General features: G+C 44.9%; 1 protein-coding gene across 9 annotated transcripts in view; it reads right to left on the bottom strand.

Moving 5' to 3' along the window:
- Positions 1-10,529: 10,529 nt before the first annotated feature.
- Positions 10,530-24,957, bottom strand: part of LOC100680516 (serine/arginine repetitive matrix protein 1) — a 36,431-nt gene continuing 22,003 nt past the window's right edge. For 4 of the 9 annotated variants that reach the window (XM_031926461.2, XM_031926463.2, XM_031926462.2 and 1 more), the window contains exons 5-12: positions 19,239-19,528; positions 18,907-19,165; positions 17,130-17,562; positions 16,829-16,993; positions 14,778-15,046; positions 14,479-14,699; positions 14,126-14,378; positions 10,530-13,895 (exon numbers count right to left, since the gene is read on the bottom strand). In XM_031926461.2, the coding sequence (XP_031782321.1) occupies positions 12,882-13,895; positions 14,126-14,378; positions 14,479-14,699; positions 14,778-15,046; positions 16,829-16,993; positions 17,130-17,562; positions 18,907-19,165; positions 19,239-19,528 (2,904 nt within the window). In that variant the 3' untranslated portion in view covers positions 10,530-12,881. Of the gene's footprint in view, positions 13,896-14,125; positions 14,379-14,478; positions 14,700-14,777; positions 15,047-16,222; positions 16,330-16,828; positions 16,994-17,129; positions 17,563-18,906; positions 19,166-19,238; positions 19,529-24,957 lie in introns of all 9 variants that reach the window. The other 5 variants (XM_031926467.2, XM_031926469.2, XM_031926468.2 and 2 more) reach the window with 5 other exon arrangements.

The following is a 24,957-nucleotide window of genomic DNA, read 5'->3' as shown; positions in this document are numbered from 1 at the left end:
AAAAACCGCGCGACTCGTTCACGGACGTCTTGATGAATTAATTTTTCTGTGATATCGTCTGCCTGAGATAAGCATTGTCAGTTATATTGTCCCCTATTCACAAATTTTCAAGATAACGATAGCGATATTAAATATAAATAAAAGCATACACATCGATTTACTCTCTTATTCTACTGTACACGATTTGGAAGATATGACCGCCAATACTCCGCGTATACTCGAAACATTGTGTTCAGCCTCGAGCGGTACGACACTTTTCGACATGAAAATACACAGTTCATCGCGGCTGAATCCGATGATTATGCTAAAGAGTGCAAGCAATTAAACACTTTATCTTTGTGCATGAAGAATTCATATTCAACGAGAAAATATTTTGACAAGCACAAGGTGAAGCACGTGAGGTTGAATTTTTTCTGATTAAATGTGTTTTAAGAAGCAATTTTTACTAAGCTTACTCTTAAACTCGAAATATTTGGCTTTATTTAACTTTGGTTGAAAGAGCATGTCTAAACTCTACAAGATCCGCTCACAAACTGAAGGAAAGTGCATTTCAGCATAGATATGCAGTTCCTATTGAAAAAATATGTTACTACGTACAGACTCCAGATGGCAAGACCTCAGCAAGGCCCTCCGAGGAGTCCGAAGCGGGCAACGCGTGGCAGCACGATAGCGGCGCAAGCCGAGTTGATCATAAATACATAAATCCATGGAAGACCTATCTCTAGACATGGCTTCAAGTATACACTTTTTGAAAGTTAGTATATTTCTAACGCAAGTTACATTTTTATACAGTTGCGCTATAGCTAAAAATAAACAATAAATAAAAAATTCAACTATATCTAGCTACTACTTCTGAATTGTCGGAACTAAAGCTCTTAAATACTGTACATTATTATCATCAACTTTCGTGAATATTGGATACCTTGGCGTGAAGGCAATGTTTCAAAAGGTCAGACGTCAGACAATTTTATTGCGTTGATTACTGATATACGTTTATTGTCGTGACGTTTTCTTTAATTTTCCGATATCATTTTCGATAGTATTTGTATGCTTGTAATAATTTTACGATTCATCAAAGCCACAGATAGAAGAAAGACAACAATTAAAATTCCGCTGCTATTCACGATTGATATGTAAAAATAACACGACACCTTTATTTTCAACGACGCCTTCGAAACCAAAGGGAAAGAGCTGCAACTCGAGCATTATTTCGTTGAACGGGAATTTTAATTAAGCCCGCTGCGCAAAACGGCGACAGAGACGTTGCCGCGCTCGTTATCTGGCCGAGCAAAGAGTGACCGCGCGACTTCCTTTTCTCGACGGCAACGAAAGCGTCTCCCTCGCTTTATCTATCGCGTGTCCATTTGATTCCTATTTGGACAGTGTGGCGTGAGATGAGTCAAGTACGCGCCATCTTATTAATTAATGAAACCGCTGATGGAACATCAGACAAGAGAGCGATGACTCTTGCTCCTCTCTGTTGTTGTTGCGAGCCAAACGAATATAAAAAAGATTTCAATTCCAGATGGCAACGGCATCTGCGAAATGTACGGCGACGATAATACCGGTATCTTGATCGATCTCGTGCGATCGAGAGATAAGCTAGGAATCGTTTCCATCTATGAAGCTAATAGAGAGCCTCGAAAAAATACTACCGGGATTAAGAGCTCTCTTATATTCTCGCACGTGCGACTGTACAAAAGTTGACAAAATTGTCGAATCGACAAAATACGCGGACAATCCAATAGCGCGACAAGAGAAGCGACTCTACCGTCGGCGCAATTATCGGGTCGAAAACGCGGCAGCGAGTCGAGTACAGCAGCAGCAGCAGCAGCAGCAGCCGCGTTACAGTAGCAATCCCTGCCCGGCGCGTCGACGGCCTGGAATTAATTAAGCCCAGGTACAGCGGACGGGTCTGGCCGAGCCTGGAGGAGACTCGTGACGCGAGGAGGAGGCGTAATTAGGGGGCCCCATAATTGCAGCGCGCCGAGTCAGCCCAGACTAGCGAAGCTCTCGTCTCTCGTGATGCTGTCGCGGCGCGCTCTACACTGTTGTTGTACTGCAAGCTTGGCTACTGTGCGCGATGCAGTACAGAGAGGAGTGAAGCGAGCTTGGACGCTTGATTATCGGCGAGGGGCTGCACGGTAGCTCTTGTGCGCGCGCGGATTTGCTTTTTGATGACGTGACGAGTGCACGATTGCACTGTCGTGTCATTATTTTGTGTACACGGTTAGTTAGGGGTCGGGTCGTTTTGGAAAAAAGGTTGTGGGATGTAGAAAAAGTAGTTGAGTTTTGAATGGAATTTTAATGTATTTTACAGTTGGCGAAATTTAAAAACTTTACTATTTCGTAAACTTGCTCGTTCCTTACACTGTAGTTCGATACTAGTTATGAACAGGCACTTCTTCGCAGCTATAGTCCTCCGTTGTTGCTCGGATCTTCATCAGTCCACATCTGATTCGTCATCCAAGCTGGTATCCACGCCATACAGGTGGCTCGGCAATTGTTCGTAAGGTCCTTGCTCGGTCCGCACTTCTTCTTCAGATTCTTCGTCCTCTGCCTAGCTGCTCATCTGAGAATTCCACAAGATATTGCATGGAAATGTCGATGAATTTTATATAATCGGCGTGCAGGTCATCCGAATTCTCCTGGATTTTCTCCACCATCTCGAGAATTTAGAACTCATTAGCCCAATGATTTCTTGTATGGCGTCCATCCGCTTTTGCTCGTCCTCGGAACTTTGAAAATATCTCAGAATATTCTAGAAGATGCAGAAATGACGTGGCACTGAAATCACGGCTAGGAATGAAGGCAAAAATAGACTCGATCGCACGTGCAAAATGAAATCTTGAAATCGTCATTAAAAAATTCAAACGTACTCGTCCTCATAGAAAAAAGCAAACCTGGCTAACGGCTCGATCTCCCCGGTCTTCTGCGTCATTCCCCATATCGCACCCCCTGCGCGCTTGCGTCTTTCCGCAAGAATCGCCGCGTGCGCATTCTCTTTTTCACATTCGACTGCAGGCGCATAATGGGCTCACGCGTCTACACGCATGGTTGCGGCAGATTTAATTTCGAGCATCGTTCGACGCTCCGATGTGATTTCAGGGGGTTGGGAAGATGCGCCACGCTGCGGAGCGTCATCTCCCTCTAGCATCAGCCTCTTTTTTATAATCCCACGGACGCAGTAGGCGGCGAGCTCCAGAGCGTCTCCTGGAAGCGTGCGCGGCGCAAGTTAGGAGCAATGCATCATAATCAGGCGGTCAACTTACTTAGCAAAGTTAATTAGCTAATTAGTAATTTTAATCGGATGACGCATGCGCATCTCGGGGGATACAAGCAAACCCTCTTAGCGGACCATGGCAAAGCCGCGCTCGGTCCGGCACAGTTTCCGTCCTGAGAAAAAGAGAATATAGTCGAGTGCTCGCTCGCAAGCTCGGTAATTGGCGCGTAATTAATTTAGCGAAAAACTCGCGGCTCTCCCATTTTTCAGAGGCTCCGCTTTGATACTTTTCAGAGCCGTTACTCTTTCTAATCGCGCTGCGCGTGCACGTGTGTGCGGGCGAAAAATCGAACGGCGGCGCGGGCCGATCCATATTGAAGCGAAGACAGAGAGAGAGAGAGAGAGAGAGAGAGAGAGAGAGAAAAGTGCCGGGTAAAATGGCTAGTCGCGCCAGCGCGACGTCCTCGACGACGACGACGGCGGGAAACGCGGGCGTCAGGAGTTCAGAAGTGCTTTCTCGTGTTCCTTAACGCGCTGCTCGCTCGCGCCCTGACTCGCCCCCTTTCCTCGGCTATCCTCTTCCGCAGCGCGAATAATCGGAAAAAATAGAGCTTGCAGTAGCTCGCTTCGAGGAATTTATATACACAGGCTAGTGCGCAGTGCATTATCGCGCCGTGGTGGTGAGAGAGCTACGAGGAATTGGCCGGCTTATTGTATCGTGGTGTGAATTTTCGCTTTATAGTTTGTTTTTAATTTTCAGAGGCGAAATTGCTGGAATCAGACAGAGTCTGATTCATCTTATAAAGTTCAGGCTGGCATAAAAAAGAGACACGAGCATTCGGCCACTTCGGCCACGTCGCGCGATTCCTCGGAGGCCGAGTGGCTTACGCTTTAAGTGACACCCTAACGTATCAGCGTGGAGAGGAGAAATCGCCGGCGGCAGCGGAGGCCAGCGAGCACCATTAGAGATTGCGGGCAATGCATCTTCGTTATGGAATAACGTGGGACGATAAGCCCATCGCTCTTCCTTTTTCCATTCCTCGATGATTAAATTATTTATTCCGAGAGTCGAGAGAGGACTGAAAAAAATACGCTCGAAACCTTCGAGCAAATTGCTGGCGCACGCACGCAGTCAGTCTCCTTATACTCAGCAGCAGTCGTAAGCGTCTCTCTCTCTCTCTTTCTCTCTCTCTCTCTCTCTCTCTCTCTCTCTCTCTCGTATACACGATATGAACGCGTCAGAGATTCCCGCGACTCTCCTCAAGTTTAACCAAGTCCCTCATTACGTAAATACGCGTCTACGCGCGCGCGCGCACACGTGTACTGAGACGCACAGAGACAGCGGCAAAAAGCGCGAAAAACCAGGCCCGATAACGAGCTCATTAATATGTCGGCTCGCGATTAATTAGTGCAGCGCGTCTCTCCGCCTAGCCAAATAAGGCGAAATTCGCGGCGGCAAAGGACTCCCCTGTGTGCGCACTCACCATGTATATACCTACACGCGCACATCCGCGAGACAAAGACGCGACGAGGAGATCAGGATTTTACGAGAGTAGCTATATAAATGTATATAGAGCGAGAAAGAGATACGCACTTTAATTGATTGAGTTCGCGGTACGCGTGCAGGCTTTTTTGCAGCGCGGGATTTGGCGTTCCTCGGAAAAGCTCGTCGATGCGCGCAGGCGACGACAAAAAGGGGCTTATGCAAAATCCCGGAGCCGCGCGCAAAAGCCCTGTTTTCTTTTTTCCCCTTACGGCGACGAGCTAATGGCCAGCCCTCGCGCTCTGTACACGCGGATGAAGTTAAACGCGTTTAACTAATGAGCGCTTTGGGGGCTCCGGTAAAAATTCGGACTACTTCGATGCAAAATTAATTTTAAAAATCGCGCTTATATAGCATCGGTATACATATATCTGCAACTATGTGCGAAGTTTCCCAGTTAGCCGAGACTAGCGCATCCTCTGGCCCAGCGGCACGCGCCTAATAAGTATGCTCGCTTATATACGTATAGCCGTGAGCAATGCATGCCAACAAGCCGAGCTGCAGAAGCTAGAGCGGGAGGGGAGAGGAAAATCCGCGCCTGGGCTAATTAACGCGCGCATTATGAACGCGACCGAGCGCGCGCGCGCCTCCAGGAGTTCTGATTGCTCCGCTGTTGAGGCTCCTCGGTCTGCTTATAGCTCTGCACATGTCAGCCGTCTACGTGTACGTGCGGCTGTGTACGGATATAGCATGCGCCGATGTCTCGAATATTTGTCGTCGTTGTGTTCGTATAATCCAGCCTAGCCTTGGAGGAATAAATCTCATTAAGCGTAGGATATAATGGAGGGCCGATATCATGCGCACCGGCTCGTCCGGCAAATTAACGCATTACAAAACCCGCGCGCGCGGCAAAGCTACTTATATACCCTCCCCCGCATTACGAATGCGCACGTATCTACATATAACGAACTGTAGCGGCGCATTAAACGCAGTCCCTCGTCTCGTAATTACGCGGCGCAACGACGCGTATCAGCCCAAAGGCAAACAGAGACTCGCCGACAATAATACAGTGCTGCACCTTTACGATATGTATAGATTGTAATTGAAATCAAACATTCGAATATAAGAGACTGCCCAGATATACACTATACATAATGGCTCCCCTTTCTCGCACACACACACACACACACACACACACACACATGTATACACTTCTCTAATCGGCAGCGTTTTCGGCTGTGCTGCATCTGTCGCGCGCTGCCGATCGCCACGGGCGACACTTGCGTTCGTTATGTGCGTTGGATCAGTGTTTGCCGACTATATGCATCGCTCGTCCGACTGGTCTCTTCGAATCGTTCGCTCGAAACGAGAGCTACTGGTCCGTGCGTGTGTACAGTTGGGAGAAACATAATGACGACCGCGCGGCTGGATTATCCAACGTTTCATCATCAGCTGCGTGTAATATTGTTCAAACCTAATAACTTCGAAGACGATTCGCCGTGTGTACGCATCGAATACCGATGAAAAATTGTTGCCGTTAGTTGAAATTGAAACAGCCCGCGGCGGATCGAGTACACTATACTCTCTCGGCTCGTCAAATAAACGAAACAAATCACTGCAAAACTATACACATACAGACACACCGTATACGCGCCGGCGTGAAAAAAAATCGCCAGTTCCCTCGATCAAGTGCGCGCGCCAAATATCGCAAATAGAAAGCCTTTCGCACACTCGACTACCCGCGATTTTTTTTTAATCCGAAGCTTTTTTCTCGCTCGTCTATTTCGAAAGTTTCCGCTACACTGTGTGCGGCGAAACTACCGGGGCAAATATAATTTTTTTTTGGGCGCGTGAGAGGAATCGAAAAAAATGAAATTTCGAGCGACAACGCTTTTTTCTCGCGTACCAATTAGGCCGACGGCCCGTGAAAGTGCGACCGCGAGGAAGAATTTGAATGCGCGCGTATTATACGAAAAGTGGCAGGAGAACGGGAGAATATCGCTTTACGCGCGAGTTTTTTCGAAAAGAGAGGAAAATCTTTTTACATAGTACGTAGCGCACTCTGTCCGAATGAACAATATCACTCGACGAATATACACCGATCGAAAATCCTCTCCTATATACGCCGATGCACAGCAGCAGCGGCGGCAAAACGAGTGGAATTCAGCCGAGCTTTTTCAATCGAGAATAACTGCCGTTATGAACTTTTTACATCGCGCGCCGTAATAAGTTGACAAAACGCGCCGTTAAACCCTGCACACGACCACTAGTATACACGTACACGTATAATACACAGAGGGAGAGAGAAGAGAGGGAGAGCGGATTGCTCGCCACGGCAACACGATTAACTAATTGCGATTTTCAATTTGACGCTCGGCCGATCGCCTGGAATGCGTTGCCCTTCGGACACAACGCGCGCACACACACACACACGCTCGAAGAGAACAACGCGGGCGGTTCGCGTGCGCGCGCGCTCTCTCGGTAAATTGATATTTTTATTCATTATCCGGCCAGCGGATTCCATTAACAATGTTAATTTGCATATTTTAACGACTTTTTCCGCGCAATTAATTGCTCTTCTCCGATAATATTGGAGGGAGAGAAAGTTCGAGAATTTAATTAAGCTCGTCCAATTTGTTTTCGAGGGGATGAACCGCTCGCGGAGCTGGCTTGTTTTTTAAAATAATCTCCCGGAAAATAGAACAGCCGCGCGCAAACATCTCGATTATTCCGCTCTCGCGCAATAATACTCGCGCGAGGGAAAAAGTTATCGAAAACAATTAAAATCAGCAAAAGAGAGGATTCTCGGAAAAGAGGAAACAGCAGCACACACACATAGAGACGACAGAGCGCAAACGAAGAAACGAAGTGTATAGCGGCGGGTAGCGATCAGCCGTGTAATGGACAGTGGTCAATTACCAGCGGCGCCATACGTGACGCGCCTGAAATTGAAGTTTTTGTTTCCAATATCAATTCCAGCTCCGAGCGAGCGGAGGCTTTTAATTGGACGCGGCCGACGTGCGGCGGCGGCGACTGCAGCGCGAGGACTACGCAAATATTGCCGCGAGAGCGTTTTAAACGTCATTGCGCTCGATTTAACGAAAAAGTGGCTCCGCTCGTTGCTGCGCCAGATCCGGAAGCTTTTACGCCCGCGGCGTGTGTTTTTTCGCCGGATTAATAATTTCCAAAGTGTCTCGATTGTTTTCGCTATATTTTTCGAAAAAATACACGCACAGCAGGAGTCCGCAGTGGCAACGCAGTAAAATCAGCCGCACACACGCCGGGGCGCATCTTCGGGGAGCCGTTTGCGCTGCGGCAGCTTTCGGCTACTTGCGGGGCTCGTAAACTTTCGCGCGAGCGAAGTTAGCCGATGAATCACGAACTCGAGGATGGATCGACCTCGAGCCGTATGCGCAACTCGATCCCGCAGGACCTCTCCGCGGCGACGATTAGCCCGCGATACTCTGCAGCGGGTACCGCGCTGCGCCTTGGACTTTGCTTTGAGCTCTGCTGGGTTATATAGGTATAAATTGGGAAATATCATCTCGGGCCATAGCGGTGAGTTTGCGAGTCTGTGAAAATTTCGTAGAATTTTTGTACAATAAATTAATTTCCAGATCGTTAACTTTCACCGGGCGATCCTCGTATTAGCCATAACATAATAGAGAATTAGTCGAGTGCAGAAAGAACTTTCGTAATTGCAGCCCCTCCGAGACAATCGCGAGTTAACTAATACACCCGCGGCCTGTAGTTGTCGCTCACGATCGTGTCAAACTCTCGGAAACTCGTTTCCCGATATTTCCCATCCTATATGTGTCTATTCGAGCAATACCGAATGTAGAGAAAACGGTAAATAATATCGAACATCAAAGCGGCGAAATTCCCTCGAAAAATTTGTCTCGCAGCCTGAAACAAAGGGAATAGGCTCTTCTCGTCGAATCGCCGGGAATTTCCCGGCTAAAACTCTTTTCTTCGCTAATTTTCGGCCCGAGAGCGGCAGATCTCGAGGAAATGGATTTGCGAAGTTGCCACTTTCCTCGATTTCCCGTATTCGCCGCAGAGAGACCTCGTCTTTCCGCAGCGCAGAGGCGGAAAAACAAAATATCGGCGAACGTTTAACGTCTGTATTAGGCCGCGCGCGAAAATACGCACGTCATCTCGAAAAAAAAAGAACTACAACGAGACGCGAAGACGCCTCTAACGAAAATGACTTTCATAAAGCTTTTAACCGAAGCGCCGAATACAAGCTACTCCTCTCACTCAAGCCAGCAGTCGAGCTTATACATATATATACACACGCGGGTAGGAGAGAAGAGTGAGAGTGAGCGAGACAGAGAAACGCGATTACGTCCGCGTAGCGCGGCGCGAGACTGGCCGCCGGAGCTTTTCTCCCTGCGCGAAAGAAAAAGTGACGCTGTGCGCGCGCTATATGCTATATAGCTGGCCGAGGAAGAAGAGGAAGAAGAAGAAGAAAGCGAGTCGGGTGTTAAGACGCCTGACAGTTGTATAAGGATAAAGCCGCTCATGCTGAGTGCTTTTATTTGTCGCCCGAGCGGAAGCTCGGGCCCCGCGTGCCATTATTTCAAATCGATTCACTTTTGTTTGTTGACTCCATTAGGGAGAGGGAGAGAGAGAGAGAGAGAGAGTTGCGCAGCTCTTTTCGCTCGCCTTCTCTATATAGGCACCTACATTCTTCTTTTTTTCGCTGCTGCTGCTGTGCGGGCGCAATTTTTGCTTTCTTCCAAGCTCGTTTTTCTTGCTTTGAGCCTCGCTTTATTTTATATACACTGCGATTTTTTAAGCGCGCGCAGATGAATCAAGAAATTTTGCAATTGGCCAACGTGCACAAATGCATCGAAAGTGGCGTTCAAAGTTTCGCGCCACGTCGCGTCACTGCATCCGCTTTGATGCGAAAAGTAGTCGCGAGTCGTGAGCTTTGCAATAGAGATGCGAATCCGTGCAGTTGTTTAGTGCAGAACTTCACCGCTACGCGACGCGTCCCTTACACTGGGCAACTCTCAACCGAAGTAGAATCGGCGAGGCTACAAGTAGACCGGGACGAAGCGAAGTCGTTAGATTCTTTTGCTTGGAGGTTACTCACGGGTAAACTCCACGGGTCAGCCTGGAGAGTCACATCTCTGGGTGGGCTTTAAACTCCATTTGGAGTTTATCTTTTTTGGGTTAAGCTCCACTTGGAGTTTGTTGAGTAGCTTTTTTTCTCAATTTTGCCCTTCAATGACCCGTATTATTCGAAACAAACATAAGACTATTTTCAGCAGCGTTTTTATTTGTTTATTATTTATAAAAATGAAAAATACCGCCCGGCATAATAATCGCAAACGCATATGTAGAGGGATAGGCAACTAGCTGTGGTATAATGCCTTCTACATACCAGATCGAACTCGGAGTGGCCGTAGCCGCGCCACTCATCTCCGTGTGTTGGCTCAGCCGCTTGATTAGCTCCGCCATATTTACATATCATTAGCCGATTGTTTGCTCTCGCGGAGCTCCCGCCCCGTTCGGATAATTTGCCCTTCGTAAATGCGCCCCGCTCTCTCTCTCTCTCTCTCTCTCTGTGCTGTGCGTGATGCGAGCCGTCGGTTAGGGGTCGCTTCTTTTATCGCGAGAATGTTTTCTGCGTGTACAGCGTTGAACTAATTATTTTTGAACATTACGAATTATTTATGCGATGCAAACCGTTGCGTTTTTAGCCAGGAATGTCCGAAATGTCAAAATTTTTGAATGTCTACAATTTTAAGCATAAATAATTGTTAAACGATCGTCAGATAATCATACGGGGTTGAGATCAGAAAAAAATTTGTCCTATGTACAAAATAAGTATATTTTCAAATTTGTTGCACTACATACATCATTCTTATGCAATTTACTTTCTCATTAAAACGCTCGCATGATTTAATAAAACAATAAGCCTGCGCTGATTTGTTCATTTAATAGTATTGATTTATCTAATAAAAATATGAATCAAATCGCAATATTTCGCTAATCAAAAATTAACAATATCTCTTTCGCTTGCTTCAAAAAATAGAACAAGAAAAATTAGAAGAAGTTAACAACGAAATATCAACGTATTTCCTTATTGATTAATAATATAATAAACGTGATGGTATATAATATGTAATGGTCAGACAGAAAATGCTTTCTGACAATACTTAATTATGACTAATATTAACTAAAACACAAAACGAACGCATAGTATTAGAACATTTTTCATTTTCATTCATATGAATCGCTGACATACAAAAACGAATTCTGGTTTCACATGCCCAAATGTCTTTGAAAATAGACATTTCGCAGGCGTTGGCATACTTGAATATTGGATTTCATTAAGTATAAAAAGACAGGTAACGAGCTAAAGGATGTACGTTTTTATGTTGAATTTTCAAATGTTGCCATTGAACTGTTATATGTACATTGAATGAATTTCTGCAAAGGCGGTTGAACATGCAATGTCCAACGTCTTGACATTATTCGATATATCTATATTTATGTGTAATTCACTTATTCTCTTGTCGACGACTTGAATAAATAATATTCTATACACAAAAGCTTTCCATCCTCGGCAAAGACGACTTCGTGATTGTAGTTTCAAACGGTAATGGTGTACCTTTTAAACTAACTATTAAGGCAGTATGGCAATATGGCTTGATTTAGGGTCTAGAGAACAAAATACTGAATTGAAAAATAGAAATCATTTCTGCCAACATCAACATATTGCAAATATTTTAACTTGTTCAATTATTAATTATTTTCACATTGTTGTCAATTCAAGTTCTTGTGCTCAATTATAGGACTTGCAAAATTTTGTTACTCCAATCATCAATAGAACTAATTTTCTTGTATCATGAGATATCCTTATAACATCCATCGGTAAATACGGTATCTTCTGCATCACGATATCAAGCAACACGTCCGTATTTAACTAAAAATGTATCGATTATACTAGAACTATATCAGCAGATTTATTCATTAAACAAACAATGGAAGAAGTTACAAATCATTTTTACCATAATATATGACGATTGATTTTTTTACAAGACCCTCGATATTGGCTTTACTTTTTGTGCTTCTTTTGAAGTCTTAAACGAAATGACGAGTATTTCCAAATTATTCTTGGTCAGGTAAAAATTTTGTTTATGTTACATGGATATGTGCGTGATTTTCTTTTATACTAATAGGACATTCGATTTTGGAATATGCGAGGTCTTGTAAATGCTTATTCCTGACGTGACGCATTATTTGACAAAGTAATAAAACAATTTTTTTATTAAAGATTAGATTCAAGACTAATGATTAAAACAAAAACATCATTAAAATTTATATCATGAGTAAGTTAATCGAAATCTGGAAATTTCAACACTAATGCTTTAAAAAATTACGCCTTTGTAATAATATTCTACAAACTTATACGGAATGTTTTTAATAAATTTGTGAAAGAATAATATGAATTAAATAAAGTTAGATGTTTTGAGTTTTGTTCAATACTAAATCTTAAAAATGTTCAGTGATTTACAAGACCCATGAATCTATTGTATTTACGAATTTCTTACACAATATGCATTACATTTTACTATGCACGAATTATAATAACCCTGTACATTCATCGTGACGAATGATTATCGCTTTGGTCAGGATACATACATTTCATGAGAAATCTTAGTTGCATCGTGTCAAACACGCCGTATCTGGTTGGAAAATTTAATCAAAGTGCATTATGTAACAAATTCCGTTTTCAAAGCTTTCAAACGGCTGGTAAGACGTTTCTAACATTAAAAGTAATTTTAATTAAGGCAGTTTTAAGTATTGTTTACATGAATCATTAATGAAATCAATACGTTTTAAGAAAACTCGCTACAAAAAAGCGAACTGTGAAAGAGCCCAAATTGATAAAGCAGGCTTTTACAGTGATTTCTAAATGTAGAATAAAAATGTTCTAAATACGTTATAAAATATTTGATTTTCTAAATTTAAGTGTCGCTAAAAATATCAATTAACGAAACAATGTATACGTAAGAATATGCAAATTGCATTTCGCACAATATTGAACACAAGTTGCGGCCGAAGCACTGACTTCGATTGAGCCTTTCCAATCAGTAGAGCAATAGAAAAATGTTCAGTCGACAGAACAGTTTCTTTCTCATGAGCCAAAACAAACTCTCAGTCTGCCATCATTGCGATAGTCTCCGTCATCGCGTCAACAATCGTCTCATCGCTGCTGACGTGGTCCCCAGAGTAACGTTCCCCGCTTTCGCTATCGGGTAATTTGTCACTCTGCTCTCGAACCTCGTCAACTTCATCGGACTTATTGTCAGGAACTGTAGGGAGCTGGGTAGACTCTTCTGAGTGCTCGGATCTATCCTCGACTGGTGTCTCCACAACCATTGTTTCCTCGATCGGAGTATCTTTAAACTGCGCTTCCTCGGCCGATGCATCCTCGACTGACGCTTCCTCGATTTGCATCTCTTCGGCTGGAATATCCTCAGCCTCCGCCAATTCAACCGTCGTAACCTCGATCTGCGTCTCCTCAACCGACGTATCCTGGACCTCTGTCTCTTCAACTGGGATCTCCTCAGTCTCTGTCTCTTCAAACGGCCTATCCTCGGTCTCTTCAACCGGTGTCTCTTCGGCCGATATTTCCTCAACTGGAGTCTCCTCGACCGACATTTCCTCAACTGGAGTCTCCTCGACCATCTCGGCCAGTGGCTCCTCAATCGTCGTATCCCCAACAATAGTTTCTTTGACTAGCTCTGTTCCAAGTGGCGCTGATAAATGCGCTTCTTCCAATTTCACGTGCTCGGACTGTTCATTCTGGGACTCGGGCTGCGATGTGACTTCTGGTTCAGTCGAAGAATTTTCGAACGACTCGTCGAGCTCAGAAGTGGGAGTGCCGATGTCGATGACATCAATTTTGTAGCCATACCTGCCAGGGAAGATTGTGCTGAGGAAGTTGTCATCGTCATCGTTGTGACAACTGGTGGTGCTGTGGTTTGCTGAGCTGTCATCAAATGTGGTATCTTCCTGCTGTTGTTGTTGCTGATCTCTATCGCGGGTCGAGTCAGATTCTGATGAGCAAGGTGATTTGGAAGTGGTTTCGAGATGTTCGATTGCTGCTGGTTGATCGGACTCGTCGACACTTGGTACTTCAGAGGATTCAAAAGAGATGTTAAGCACCTAAATAAAACAATGCCTTTAGTCTAAACAATATTTTTGCAAGATTTCATCGTAACTCATTTTGACCATATGATTTAGTAATGATACGTTTTACAAAATATCAAAAAGGCTTGAAAGTTCAATATGATATAAAATACTACAAGTATAGCTAAAGATCTTAGAGTTTCACACAATTTTACAAGCTCGTAAAACATTCATTGCAAAAATCATCGAATGCATGCTAAATTTACTTCGGGCTCCTGCTGTTGAATGGGCTTTGGTCTTGGAGACTCCAACTCAATGTAGACATAGTCGGATGAGTTTTCGTTTCTGGCTCTGGATCTGTCCTCGTCGTCGTCTGGGTATATGACCTCAACAGTGACGTAGTTGCTGGACTTGGTGACCGGGAGTCCGGACTTCGGCTTGGACTCGGCGTCGGTAGAGGATGCATTTGACCATTCATTAAAATCGAGCACTGATTTTGTTTTCCATCGTCTGCCAAAACTATAATATGTTAATGATTTGAAAAGTGTATTTTAAAGGAAAACTTGCTATAAAATCTGAAGCTATTTTTCAAATGAAAGCGATAATCTCTGACAGCTACCTTTGTCGGGCACCACGCTTGCCGGGACGCTGTCTGGCGACTTTGTCGACAAGGAGGAGCGATTGACCTGCGGCGATATCCTTAGCTTGGCGCAGTATTCTTGACTCGCCGTTTCCATTGGCTGTGGTGACACTTGGCTGTGAGAGCTGATTGAGGAGGATTGAAGTCTGCTTTTGCTGTTCGATGGCATATCCGAGCCTCGCTGCTGTTGTTGCGGATCCCTAGTAACGAGATTTCGATTAGCTATGTTGATCCTTTGTGGTTGCTTTGAAGGTATAACACTTCGATTTTCAACTTACCAAGAGAGAAGAGGAAGAGGAGAGGAGGAGCGACTGGTCGACGGTAGCGACGGAGACGATACCGCCGCTGTCGTTGGAAGCAGATGAGGTTGCGGCGATCGGTATGAGGAAGGTCGAGGAGGGCAGCTGGTTGATGCCGAGGGCCGCGGCGGTGAGGAGCTGTCGTCCCGGCTGCGCTGCATCAGCTTGATAAAGTCCACTAGGCGCTTTATGGACCTCTGCGTCTTCTCCTGTTTTCCCAATAACTCGCGACGCGTACGCTGCTGCTGCTGTGAAATAAAATTTGTCTCATCAGTGCTGATGAAAAGAGGGTTTGATTTTTTATTCTAGATATTAATAATGCTAGCTTGGAAAATCGTATGCCACTGTCGCTTGAGTCAGTCTGTCAAACCAGCATACATTTTTTTCGCCAGTTTAATTACGTATTACAGATAGAGTTGAAATTCATAAAATAAAACATCGTTTTACTTAATTAATTTTAAATTAATTATGCTATGTATATAACACATAAAAAATTCACTGTAAATGCATACACGGAGAAAAACAGTAGTATCAGAGAGATCCAAAAAGTTCAAAGAGAAAGGCTAGTTCAAAACGATACGAACTTTTTCTCAGTGTATACTTTTTAGTGAGACCTGGTCGAATATAAGGTAAATAAAGATTCCAAGGGGTCGCTTTTAGAGTAGGCGTTTATAAGGAACAGATACGGCATTCGTAAAATTTCCTCGATTAGGGTTTTTCCCGAAATTAACGGAAATTCAGAAGCACTTAATAGTTCAAAAGCAATTGTAGCGTATAAGCAAACAAATTCAGACTACAAGTTAAATTTAGTAGAAATCGATCACACTTTGCTGTCCATGCAATCAATTGTAATTTTCATAAACGTCGATTAAATATCCACTATACTCATTATACAGATATAGAACATGCGCGATGTGCATTAAAGTTTTTGAACAGAACTACATTCGCAATGACATATTTAAAAATTACCTAACAATAAGATACATAGCTAATTTTAGTGCTTAAAAACGAAACAACAAAGCTTGTCTTATTACAAACAATAAATAAATCAAGCATCGCATAACGCTACATCATAGGGTATCAACATCAGCCAAAGGAAAATAAATTTCACAGGTTCTCAGGTCGGGCAAAGAAAAGCTTACTTTACTGGAGGTAAAGAAAAAAAAAATAAACGAAGAAATCATTCATAATCAAAGTGCGGATAACACGTAAATAGACATCGCGTATGCATACATCCGACCGATACTTATATACATACACAGAGAGACATCACGAAGAAGGGAAAATTAACAAAAGTGCGTGTTTTAGAGCGACTACTTATACTCGTATATACGTATGTACAGTAAAAATAATGAAAATCTATGAGAAAAAAAATACTGCGAGCGCTCGCGCAGCGTGTGGCACAGACGGACGGACGAACGAACCTGCAAGGATTGGCTGATTAGCTGCGAGCGCTTTTCCAACTCGTAGACCTGCAATCTCAGGTCAGTGTTGCGCTCGCGCAGCTCATATCTCACTCTCTCTTTCTCCTCTGCAAGATATTTCGCGCTTATTACGTGGCTCTCTCTCGTCGCTCTTACTCTCTCTCTCTTTCTCGCTCCTGTCTTATCAACGTCGAGCGAAAAGTTCTGTTTGCGAAAGCAACAAAAAGTCCTTCAAACTTGTTTCGTTTCACTGGGGGGTTCGATTGTGTCGGCGGCTTAGGTATATATTATTATAACGATTTGCGGAATTATTATACTTCTATTGATACGCTATTACATTATGCTTACGTCGCATCGATGCTCGCATGACCTTTCTGAGCTAAACTGATCACGATGCAAATTATTTCGTTATTCAAAAAAGTCATGCGAGTCTCAAACTATGGATAAATTATTGAAAAGTGACAGAACTTTCCATCGATTCGATCAGTCAATATTATATATTTAAAATTGTGTTATTAGATTCATAGAGTCAGATAACAAATTACGCGGGGGACCGAGAAGTAAGTAAGTGTAAGAAGAGGGGGGAGACAGTTAATAGGTACCCACCTGTTTCTTTCTTGATGCTCTTCTCGAGGATGTTCTGGCTGCGGAAGGACGCCATGCACTTGGGGCAGTAGCAGGTAGAAAAGGATTTTGCGGTAGGGCCGGGCGAGGTCGTGTGGCAGGAGACGTGGAACTTGGCCGAGCAGTACTCGCATACCGTCAATGTACCTGTTGATTTAATCATTTTCAGTTAGTTTAACTCGAAGTACAGAGGCAGTTATAGAGCGAGGTTAATTAAGTATTAGAATCTTACACTTGAAATTCACTGCTCAGGCGTTTACAAAAACTGTTATGAAAATCTCACCTGGATTTCTGCACGTGACGCAAATGCTCGAGTCGTTCTCGATCCTCTCGATGGTCAGACTCGAGGGCAGTCCAGGTATGTGCACCGCCTTCCCCGTCGACGTCGTCTGCTGCGCCGACTTCCTCTGCTCGCTATCTCTGCCATTGCTACTGCTACTGCTACTATTACCACTGTTTTTCTCAGTCTCCTGCTTGACGATTTTTCCACTGAAAAATTCCTTCTGTTTGCCGTCGCCGTTGCGCAGTATCGCGGGCTTTGGACCTGGCTTATTCGACGCCTGAATCAACGATCTGGCGGCGGCGGCGGCTCCCGGTTTGGGTCCGGGTTTATTGTAGGGTTTTGGAGGTGGCGAGGGTCCGTTCAGTCGTGCCGTCGTCTGACGCGTTTGTGGCGCGCTGCCCAGCGATTGGAGGTATGCGTGCCTTCTTCGCTTCTGAAATTGGAAAGATAAATAAGTGTATGCACAACAAAATATTAAACAACAGTTTTATCAATTCTTTTAATTAGCAGTTCAGCCCGATATGATGAAGTAACTCTGATACAGCATCAGAGCTGCTGACGCTTCATTAATTTTGAAGCTTTTCCAAAAACTTTAGAAGTTTGTAAAGTCATGGTATTACAAAGAACTGGCTGCAGGAAAATTGATGTTCGTTGCCACCTATTGTGTACTCATCATACGGCTCAACAAAACGAAAATATCACTTTACAAACAGAGAGCGGCAAAAATGAATGAAATTCCCTTTGAATAAAGATTTTCCAATTTCGTTGATGCACAGAGAAAAAACAAACGAATTTGATTGAATAAAAGAATATTTTGTTCAAATACAGTTGAAAATCCATTACTGGTATACATATTCAACGCGAAGTCTACCTCGCCTTTTGATAAAAAGTAATACCGCGCATTTTCTCCTGTAGTGTATTTGCCCCGCTGATTCATCTCCTTCTTACTCGAATTCACGGGCTCGGAGGAGATTTTAATGAACGATTCCCGAGAAAAATCCAGTTATACGATAAAATCATGACAAAAATTGAACTCTTGGAATCCATTTATACGAGCGCATTATTCATAATCTCCCGATGGCTACTGTGGAAACCCAATTATTTCGACGAATCTTCGCGGAGAAGACGTACAGCGCGCCAACCAATCGAACAAAGGCTTCGCACGAATTGCCGTTAACTTTCAACTCGCATACGTCCGAATAAAGCTCGAAAAAACGAAACAATTAAAATTCATCGATCGCGAAAATCGGCCGGCCCTGTCGTTCGACGGATTGACTAATTAACCCGCCGCACGTGCGCTAATTGATCGTCCAGTTCTCGCGCACTTCTCTTTCCTTCTCTTCCGCGAAAGCTTCGGTCGCGTTTGTTCCTCGAGTCGGCAAAAATCAAGGACTGAAGTTTATACTTATTCTAATGGATGAAAATACGCGCGTCAGATTCAGAAATTGCGTTGGAAACCTCGTGGTAATCCGATTAAACGCTCGTCTATAGGGAAGTTCGTCTACGGGGAATCGAAGGATTTTGCGAAAAAAGTGGGTCGAGAGGGCAATTGAAAGACTTTCACTTCAGCAAGTGAAACCGGGATTTAAAGCGCATAGAGGAGTTTCGAACTTCACGCAGCTTTGAAAAAAGCATCGCAAACACGATGTTCTAAACTCGAAAAATCACCGACCGTACGAATCGAAATCGCTGGCCTGCGACGATCAATCAACGAAAGCCATCAATCTCAGTCCTGCGTATACAGGTTCACATAGCGTGAATAGATCGAAGCTCTCACCGTGGGCACCTCCCAGTTATTGTAAACAAAGTGCGAGTTGGCTGTGCTGCGCCGTTTGCGCTCGGCGCGTTTGTTTTGAAGCTCAACCAGCCTCGCTCTGGTGATGAGGCCGAGACGTCCCATGAAGAACTGCTGCTGTTTATCCGTCACCTTCGGCTTTTCCTCCCCGCCGTTCTTCTCGGGCTTCGCGGCTGCGGCGTTGACCGCTATGGCCCCGTTTTCGACTGGAGCTGGCACCACGGGACTTGGGAGTCGCTCCCTGAAAGAGAAGCGGGAGTCAGTTTGGGACTTATTTTTCGAAACTTTAATCTTCGATCTCAAAAAAAACTCACTTGACGGAGGCATCGTCGCGCAGAGGCGAGGCGACGTCGCCATTCCTGACGGTCTCCTCGTAGTCCTCCTTGGACGAGGCCCTGCTGTCGGCGTGTCCGTTGAGCAGAGGTTTCGATTCCTCGGGCGTCTCGGCGTTGTGACGCCTCGTCGTCGCGGACTCATTGTTGTGGGTTATGTGGTTGTTGTTGTTGAGGCCGAGAAGCGACGCCACGGAGATTCGCGCGCCGTTCAACGCGTTCTCGGCCTTGTAGGACTCGACCTCCTTACGCAGACGCTGGACCACTTGTTTCTAGAAGAAGAGCGAGAGACTTTTTTAATCGGGGACATTTTTATTGGGAAAAATCGAAAATGCGTAATGCCGGAAATTGAAGCTCTATACAAATACCATTTTATTCGTTTGAAAATCTTTGAATTACATCAGGTATTCAATGGAAAAATTGCGGATACATTTTTCATACTATACCGATGAGAAGGACGAACCTCTCGAGAAAAGAATTTTTAATCTCCGATGTTTCCCTCGAAGGGCGTAAGCTTTGTGCTCGGGATTCTAAAACTTGTTATACGCGCGTAGAAATTTCGCTCGTGCGAGCGGGGATATCGTATTTTCGAAAACGTGTGCGACGCGCGCAGCGAGCCATTTTCAGCGATACGCGAGACGCGAATCCGCGCGAGGAGAAAAATATTATTGGAAAAAGTTTCCTGTAACTAGACTGAAGTATGACAAGTCTCCCCTACACATACGCGGCGCGCAGACTGCGCGAGTATTTGCATTTTTCGAATATTCATGCCGTTTATATGGACTCGCGCGCAAAAATGCTGCGAGTCCATTTGATGCATAGCCCAGTGCTTTTGCACATAAGTCATGTTTATTATTATTATCATCGTATGCATATAGGTGCATAACTTTCTGGCAAAGCCAAGGGAGCTTTTATCGAACTCTGCTTAAAAAATACTCGAATATGATTCAGTGCCTGTATTACTTCTCGCTTTCCGATCGTCATCTCTCAACGAAATCGTCAGCCGTCGCGTTACTTTTCAACGCGCGTCGGGTGTGAGCCGACCCCCCGCCTCCTGTGCACGTACAGGTAGCTGTGTTTTCGTAGCAGCAAGTATTTCGAAAACGCTTCCACCGGATGTTTTATCGATTCGGCCGTGCTTCCGAGTAATAGTTTCTCTCTATCACGGCCTCCCTTGTAACTCGGGATGCGCGTTCTTTCAATTTTCAGCAGTCGTGCGGGTGTACGAGTGTCGATTCTGAACAAAATGAGAGTATTTTAATTTTCCCGCAAGTAATGGAAGCTCGAGCTTCGGAAAAATTTGAAACTCGATATATATCTCCTTTGCAAGCTTTATGTCCCGAAATTTACACCGTATCAGCCCCGTTGTCCCCTTCAGCTCGCGCATACCTATAATACAGACAGAAATTATGCGCATCTTTAAGGCACGATATCGACAGCTATTTCTGTTCCCTCGTTCATCATCTTATGTATTTTCGGGCCGCTAAATAAAACGCTAAACTCGGCAGTAAAGCCGAGGCGAAATATCAAATGAATCTCTCGCCGCCTTTTCCCTCGATGTATACATATCCTATTTTTCTCCACGATATTCCCCTGCGTCAGTGTCAATGGTATATGTATAGGAGAGTCGGGGGCTGGGATAGAGAGTGACGGTCGGTGATTATGCGTGAATCGGCTTTTACTTAGTCGGCGGGTAAGGGTTCGAATCTCGAGATTTTATTTCTGCAGCTTTTAAAGCTTTCGCTGCGGAGCTGCTGCCGGTAAATCGATGTTTAGTTTCGAAAGAGCTTTAAATGAATAGTTCATACGCTTATATCGGGTAATGGATGATGAGAGATACGGCCGAGCTTTCGAACCAGTTTTTTAATTAATTAACGTGTCTAGTGCAGTCTACGCGTTTATTGTGTTGTACTTCTCTCACTTCAATGTAAGTAAACCCGAGTGATACGCGATTTTTGCCTCGTCATGAGTTTGGCTTATCAAAATATCGGAGAAACAAGATTCCAAAAGCTTGTTAGTCTCAGTGCGCTTTTTAGTAAACATTCCCTTCGCGGCATCGGTTACCAATGTTTTAATTAAAACCCGCCGGAGCTTGCAAGATAAACATGCAAATATCACTTCTGCCATATCAAAGCTCGCGTTCGCGCGGCCTCTCCAGGAGGAAGCCTTCCTCTGATGCAAGGGAAAGACATAATTATCGGGTCAACTAGCGGATTTCAACGTCGATTAATAACCTTCGAATCTGCATCCGCAAGTACATACAAAGCTATAAGAGAGAAAAAAAGTCGAGCAAAAGCTCGCGCGCCTTCGCGACTTTCGACTATATAAATGCAAAGCCGCTTTTTCGCTTCTCCGCGCGCGCGGCGAACGACCAACTTCTCGCTGAATAAATATTGATGGTTTCGAATTGCCATCGTCGTCGTCGGGCTGTCAAATAAATAAAATTTCGTCGGACTATACCCGCATCGAATCATGTTTGCGCGAGCCATCAGACTGCTGTGTATATTGTGAATTATTACCGCGTTTCATTCGCGAGACGCCTTTCGCGCTTTTCGCGAATAAGTTGATCGATGCGTTCGCAATGGAATATTAAAAGCGTTTCGCGACACAACTGAGATCGGGTCTGCGCATGCATTTTGCAATTGCTCGTTGGAACACGGCGACGCGAAATAACAAATTAAGAAAAGTAATCAAGCGCGCGAAACAAGAATCAGCAGTGCGATGCGCGAGCGAAAGTCAATTTCCCAGCGCGTGACACCTTAATACGAGAATTCAATCTCCTATTCTCCGCACGCGGTATATGAGCCGCGGCCCTATTATTGTTCGAAATCTCTCTCTCTTCGCGCGCGAGACTGACCCTCTTGAAAATCCCGCGCGAGCCGCCGCCGATAAATCGCGAGGGGGATTCGGCCGAGAGCGACTTTTCGGAGAGCTGTTTAATTTAGTCTGAACGAGCCGCTCTCTACTGCGCTGGTGTATATCTATAAGTGTATAACTGAGCGAATGAACGAAATGAGAATTTTTGGGGGTTTGCGCACAGTGCTGGCTTTACGTGTGGGAGCGAGCTTTCGGGCTTGCAAGTACGGAGGTGTTTGTAATTTCAAATGTTCTGCTATTTTGTAGAATGCATTATCCTCTATTACTTGAAAGAAAAGATGATACGTAACGCGTACAACAACAAACTTTCACCCACACATAATAATCCATAAGATCCTAAAGGAAGAAGCAAAGTCAAACAACCCACACATCCCTTATATATACAAAGCCACACACATCCGACATTATTGCTATAATCATGTATATAAGACGCCGTAACAAGAGCCCACACGCCTCTCACCAAAAATCCCTGCAAACATCCCAGCCTCATTTCCTTCCCTCCGCGGCGCGCAGCCATACAATATATATATATACACACACACACACACACACGCTATACTACCATACTTTTCTCTCCGGGGAAACTGGCGCTTGCGCACTGGGACAGCCTTACACACTCTCACACATTATAGCACACAGATCCGGCGCTCAGCGATCGCTTTACGAGCGCGTTTACGGCGCGCTTGGACGCGCCTCGAAAACTCGCCAATTATTATGCTGCGCCTTTTATGCAAGTTGGAGGGCTTCATCGTGAATTTAACGCTCCGGATAAATTAATTTCTCTTTTTCGCGCGCTCGTCGAGCTGATTCTTCGCGTCGACGATTCCAATTGCCGTTGCGTTTATCGGAAATAGAAGCATCGTTGGAAGATCAGGGACAGCTCTAGTGTACGCGCATTTCGTTTCTTGAATTTGCAATCGGCCGCGGGTTTTTAATATCGCGGAACGTTTGTGCGATGAGGAAACAATTGCGGGAGCTTGCTCTTGGAATATCGTACAAGAATTTCGATGCCAAGGCTACTCGCTTGTTTTATTGCCGTCCATAAAAAAGGCCGAGGCGTAATATTACAAACGTATTATTAAATCTTCTTCCGCCGCGCTCTTGCCGCGAACTTTCTACGACGGCTCTCTTTTTTTTAATAAAAAACATCGTTGCGCCCTTTTTTGGGAACGATTCAATTAAAAAGCGTGTACATGTTCTTCACGGTACGATATAGTAGTATAAATTTCCCCCGAGCAGACAATCTCATTAAAATTGCCAACAGCTTTCCTTAATTCTCGAAACAAGCGTTCGGCAACACTTCAAACTACACTAAAAGTCAACTTATGCGAAACTTTACCCTCGAGAGCGAGTTTCTATCTACGTATACAGAGACACACGGGCCGCTGCATATACTCGGAGTAAAACAAAAAAAGAAGAGAACGAAAGCTTCGCCCGACGTACTCTCGTGTGAAGGAGCCGACCGCCGCCGGGGGAAAACGTATCCTCTGTCGTATTAGCAAATATCGCGAGTGGCGCATTATTATGCGCCGCTTTGTGTGTTTTCATGCTCGCGTAGGTATACACACGCGTAAAAGGAGTCACATTGTTACGAGCGGCTGAAGGAAAGCTCAAGACACTTCAGCCGAGCTTTTTACACGAGATTTCGAATTACAGCGAAATTTCACGCAGCATCGGTATAATCCCCTAAAAAATTCACACCTCCTCGCATTAATCTCCCCGTAATCCTCTCGTCTCAGAAAGCGCCCCGTCTGTTCTCTTCAAACAAACAGCCTCGGGCTGAAAACTGCGCAGGCGCGACCCGGCGCTCGCAAGCTCTCCGCGGCAAATTCGAACGTCCCGGCCGCTGGCGCTACACAGCCGGAGATCAATAAGGCACCGCCCCCCCAGCGGCCGCATACCCGCGTCCCATTGGCACCGTCCGCCAAAAAGCTCCGACTATTCGTTGCGGCTACTTTTCCACGGCGTCTCGCGGCTGACTTTTTCGGAAGCGAGGAGGGCCGGAAAAGTGTGGGATTCGGATGTGTAAATGTTGGGGATGATAGTGCGCTGAGTCGTCGGAACGAACGAGACACGACCTGGATACGATTTCTTCTTAAAACTCGACCGCGTAGATCATACATCCAAATGAACGTCCGTGCAATAAAAACTGTTTAAGGTAAAGCGATCCAAGCCGGGGAGAAACTTGCCGCGACCATCATTTCATTCACGGGTGCACTTAGCCGCGATCTTTATTGCCGGCTCAGTGTCTCGAGCTGTGCTTTATTTTTTATGTTCTACGTTTGATATCGCGTAAAACACACACGGCTTTACCGGCAGTACGCGCGGCACAATGGAAGCTTCACTTCTCCTCGCGTGCGCGTATGTTTCCCCGAAAAAGTGACGTCGAGTAGTAGTGCGCGGTGTCTTTTCGAACAATGGGCTTTTGAGCGTATAATGTGTATACTTTCGGAGTGGCGTCGCGTGCGCTATATGAATGCGAAGCTTTTTATACCCCGCTTTATTAAAAAGCTTCGCCGGGCAGCCCTGTCGCCGACATTTTTTTCAACGGCCAGATGAATCATAAAAATAACTTTGAATCTATTAGAGAACGTACAGCTGCAACGTCGTACATCAGTATCGACGCGTAGGGGGAACGGCGCCTTCTGATCCAGCGATCAAGGTTATAGACGCGAGCAACTAATCGTCGAAAGCGTATATAGCATACGTATAGAGAGAGAGAGAGAGAGAGAGAGAGAGAGAGAGAGAGAGAGAGAGAGAGAGAGAGAGAGAGCCGCGATTGATCTCAAGCTTTATACACGCGCCATACCGTTGCCGCTCTCTC

Source organism: Nasonia vitripennis, chromosome 3 (genome assembly GCF_009193385.2).
Source record: "Nasonia vitripennis strain AsymCx chromosome 3, Nvit_psr_1.1, whole genome shotgun sequence".
In the NCBI taxonomy this organism is placed as follows: Eukaryota; Metazoa; Arthropoda; class Insecta; order Hymenoptera; family Pteromalidae; genus Nasonia; species Nasonia vitripennis.
The sequence above is the reverse complement of the archived record's forward strand: the minus strand, read 5'-3'. Positions and strand labels throughout refer to the sequence as shown.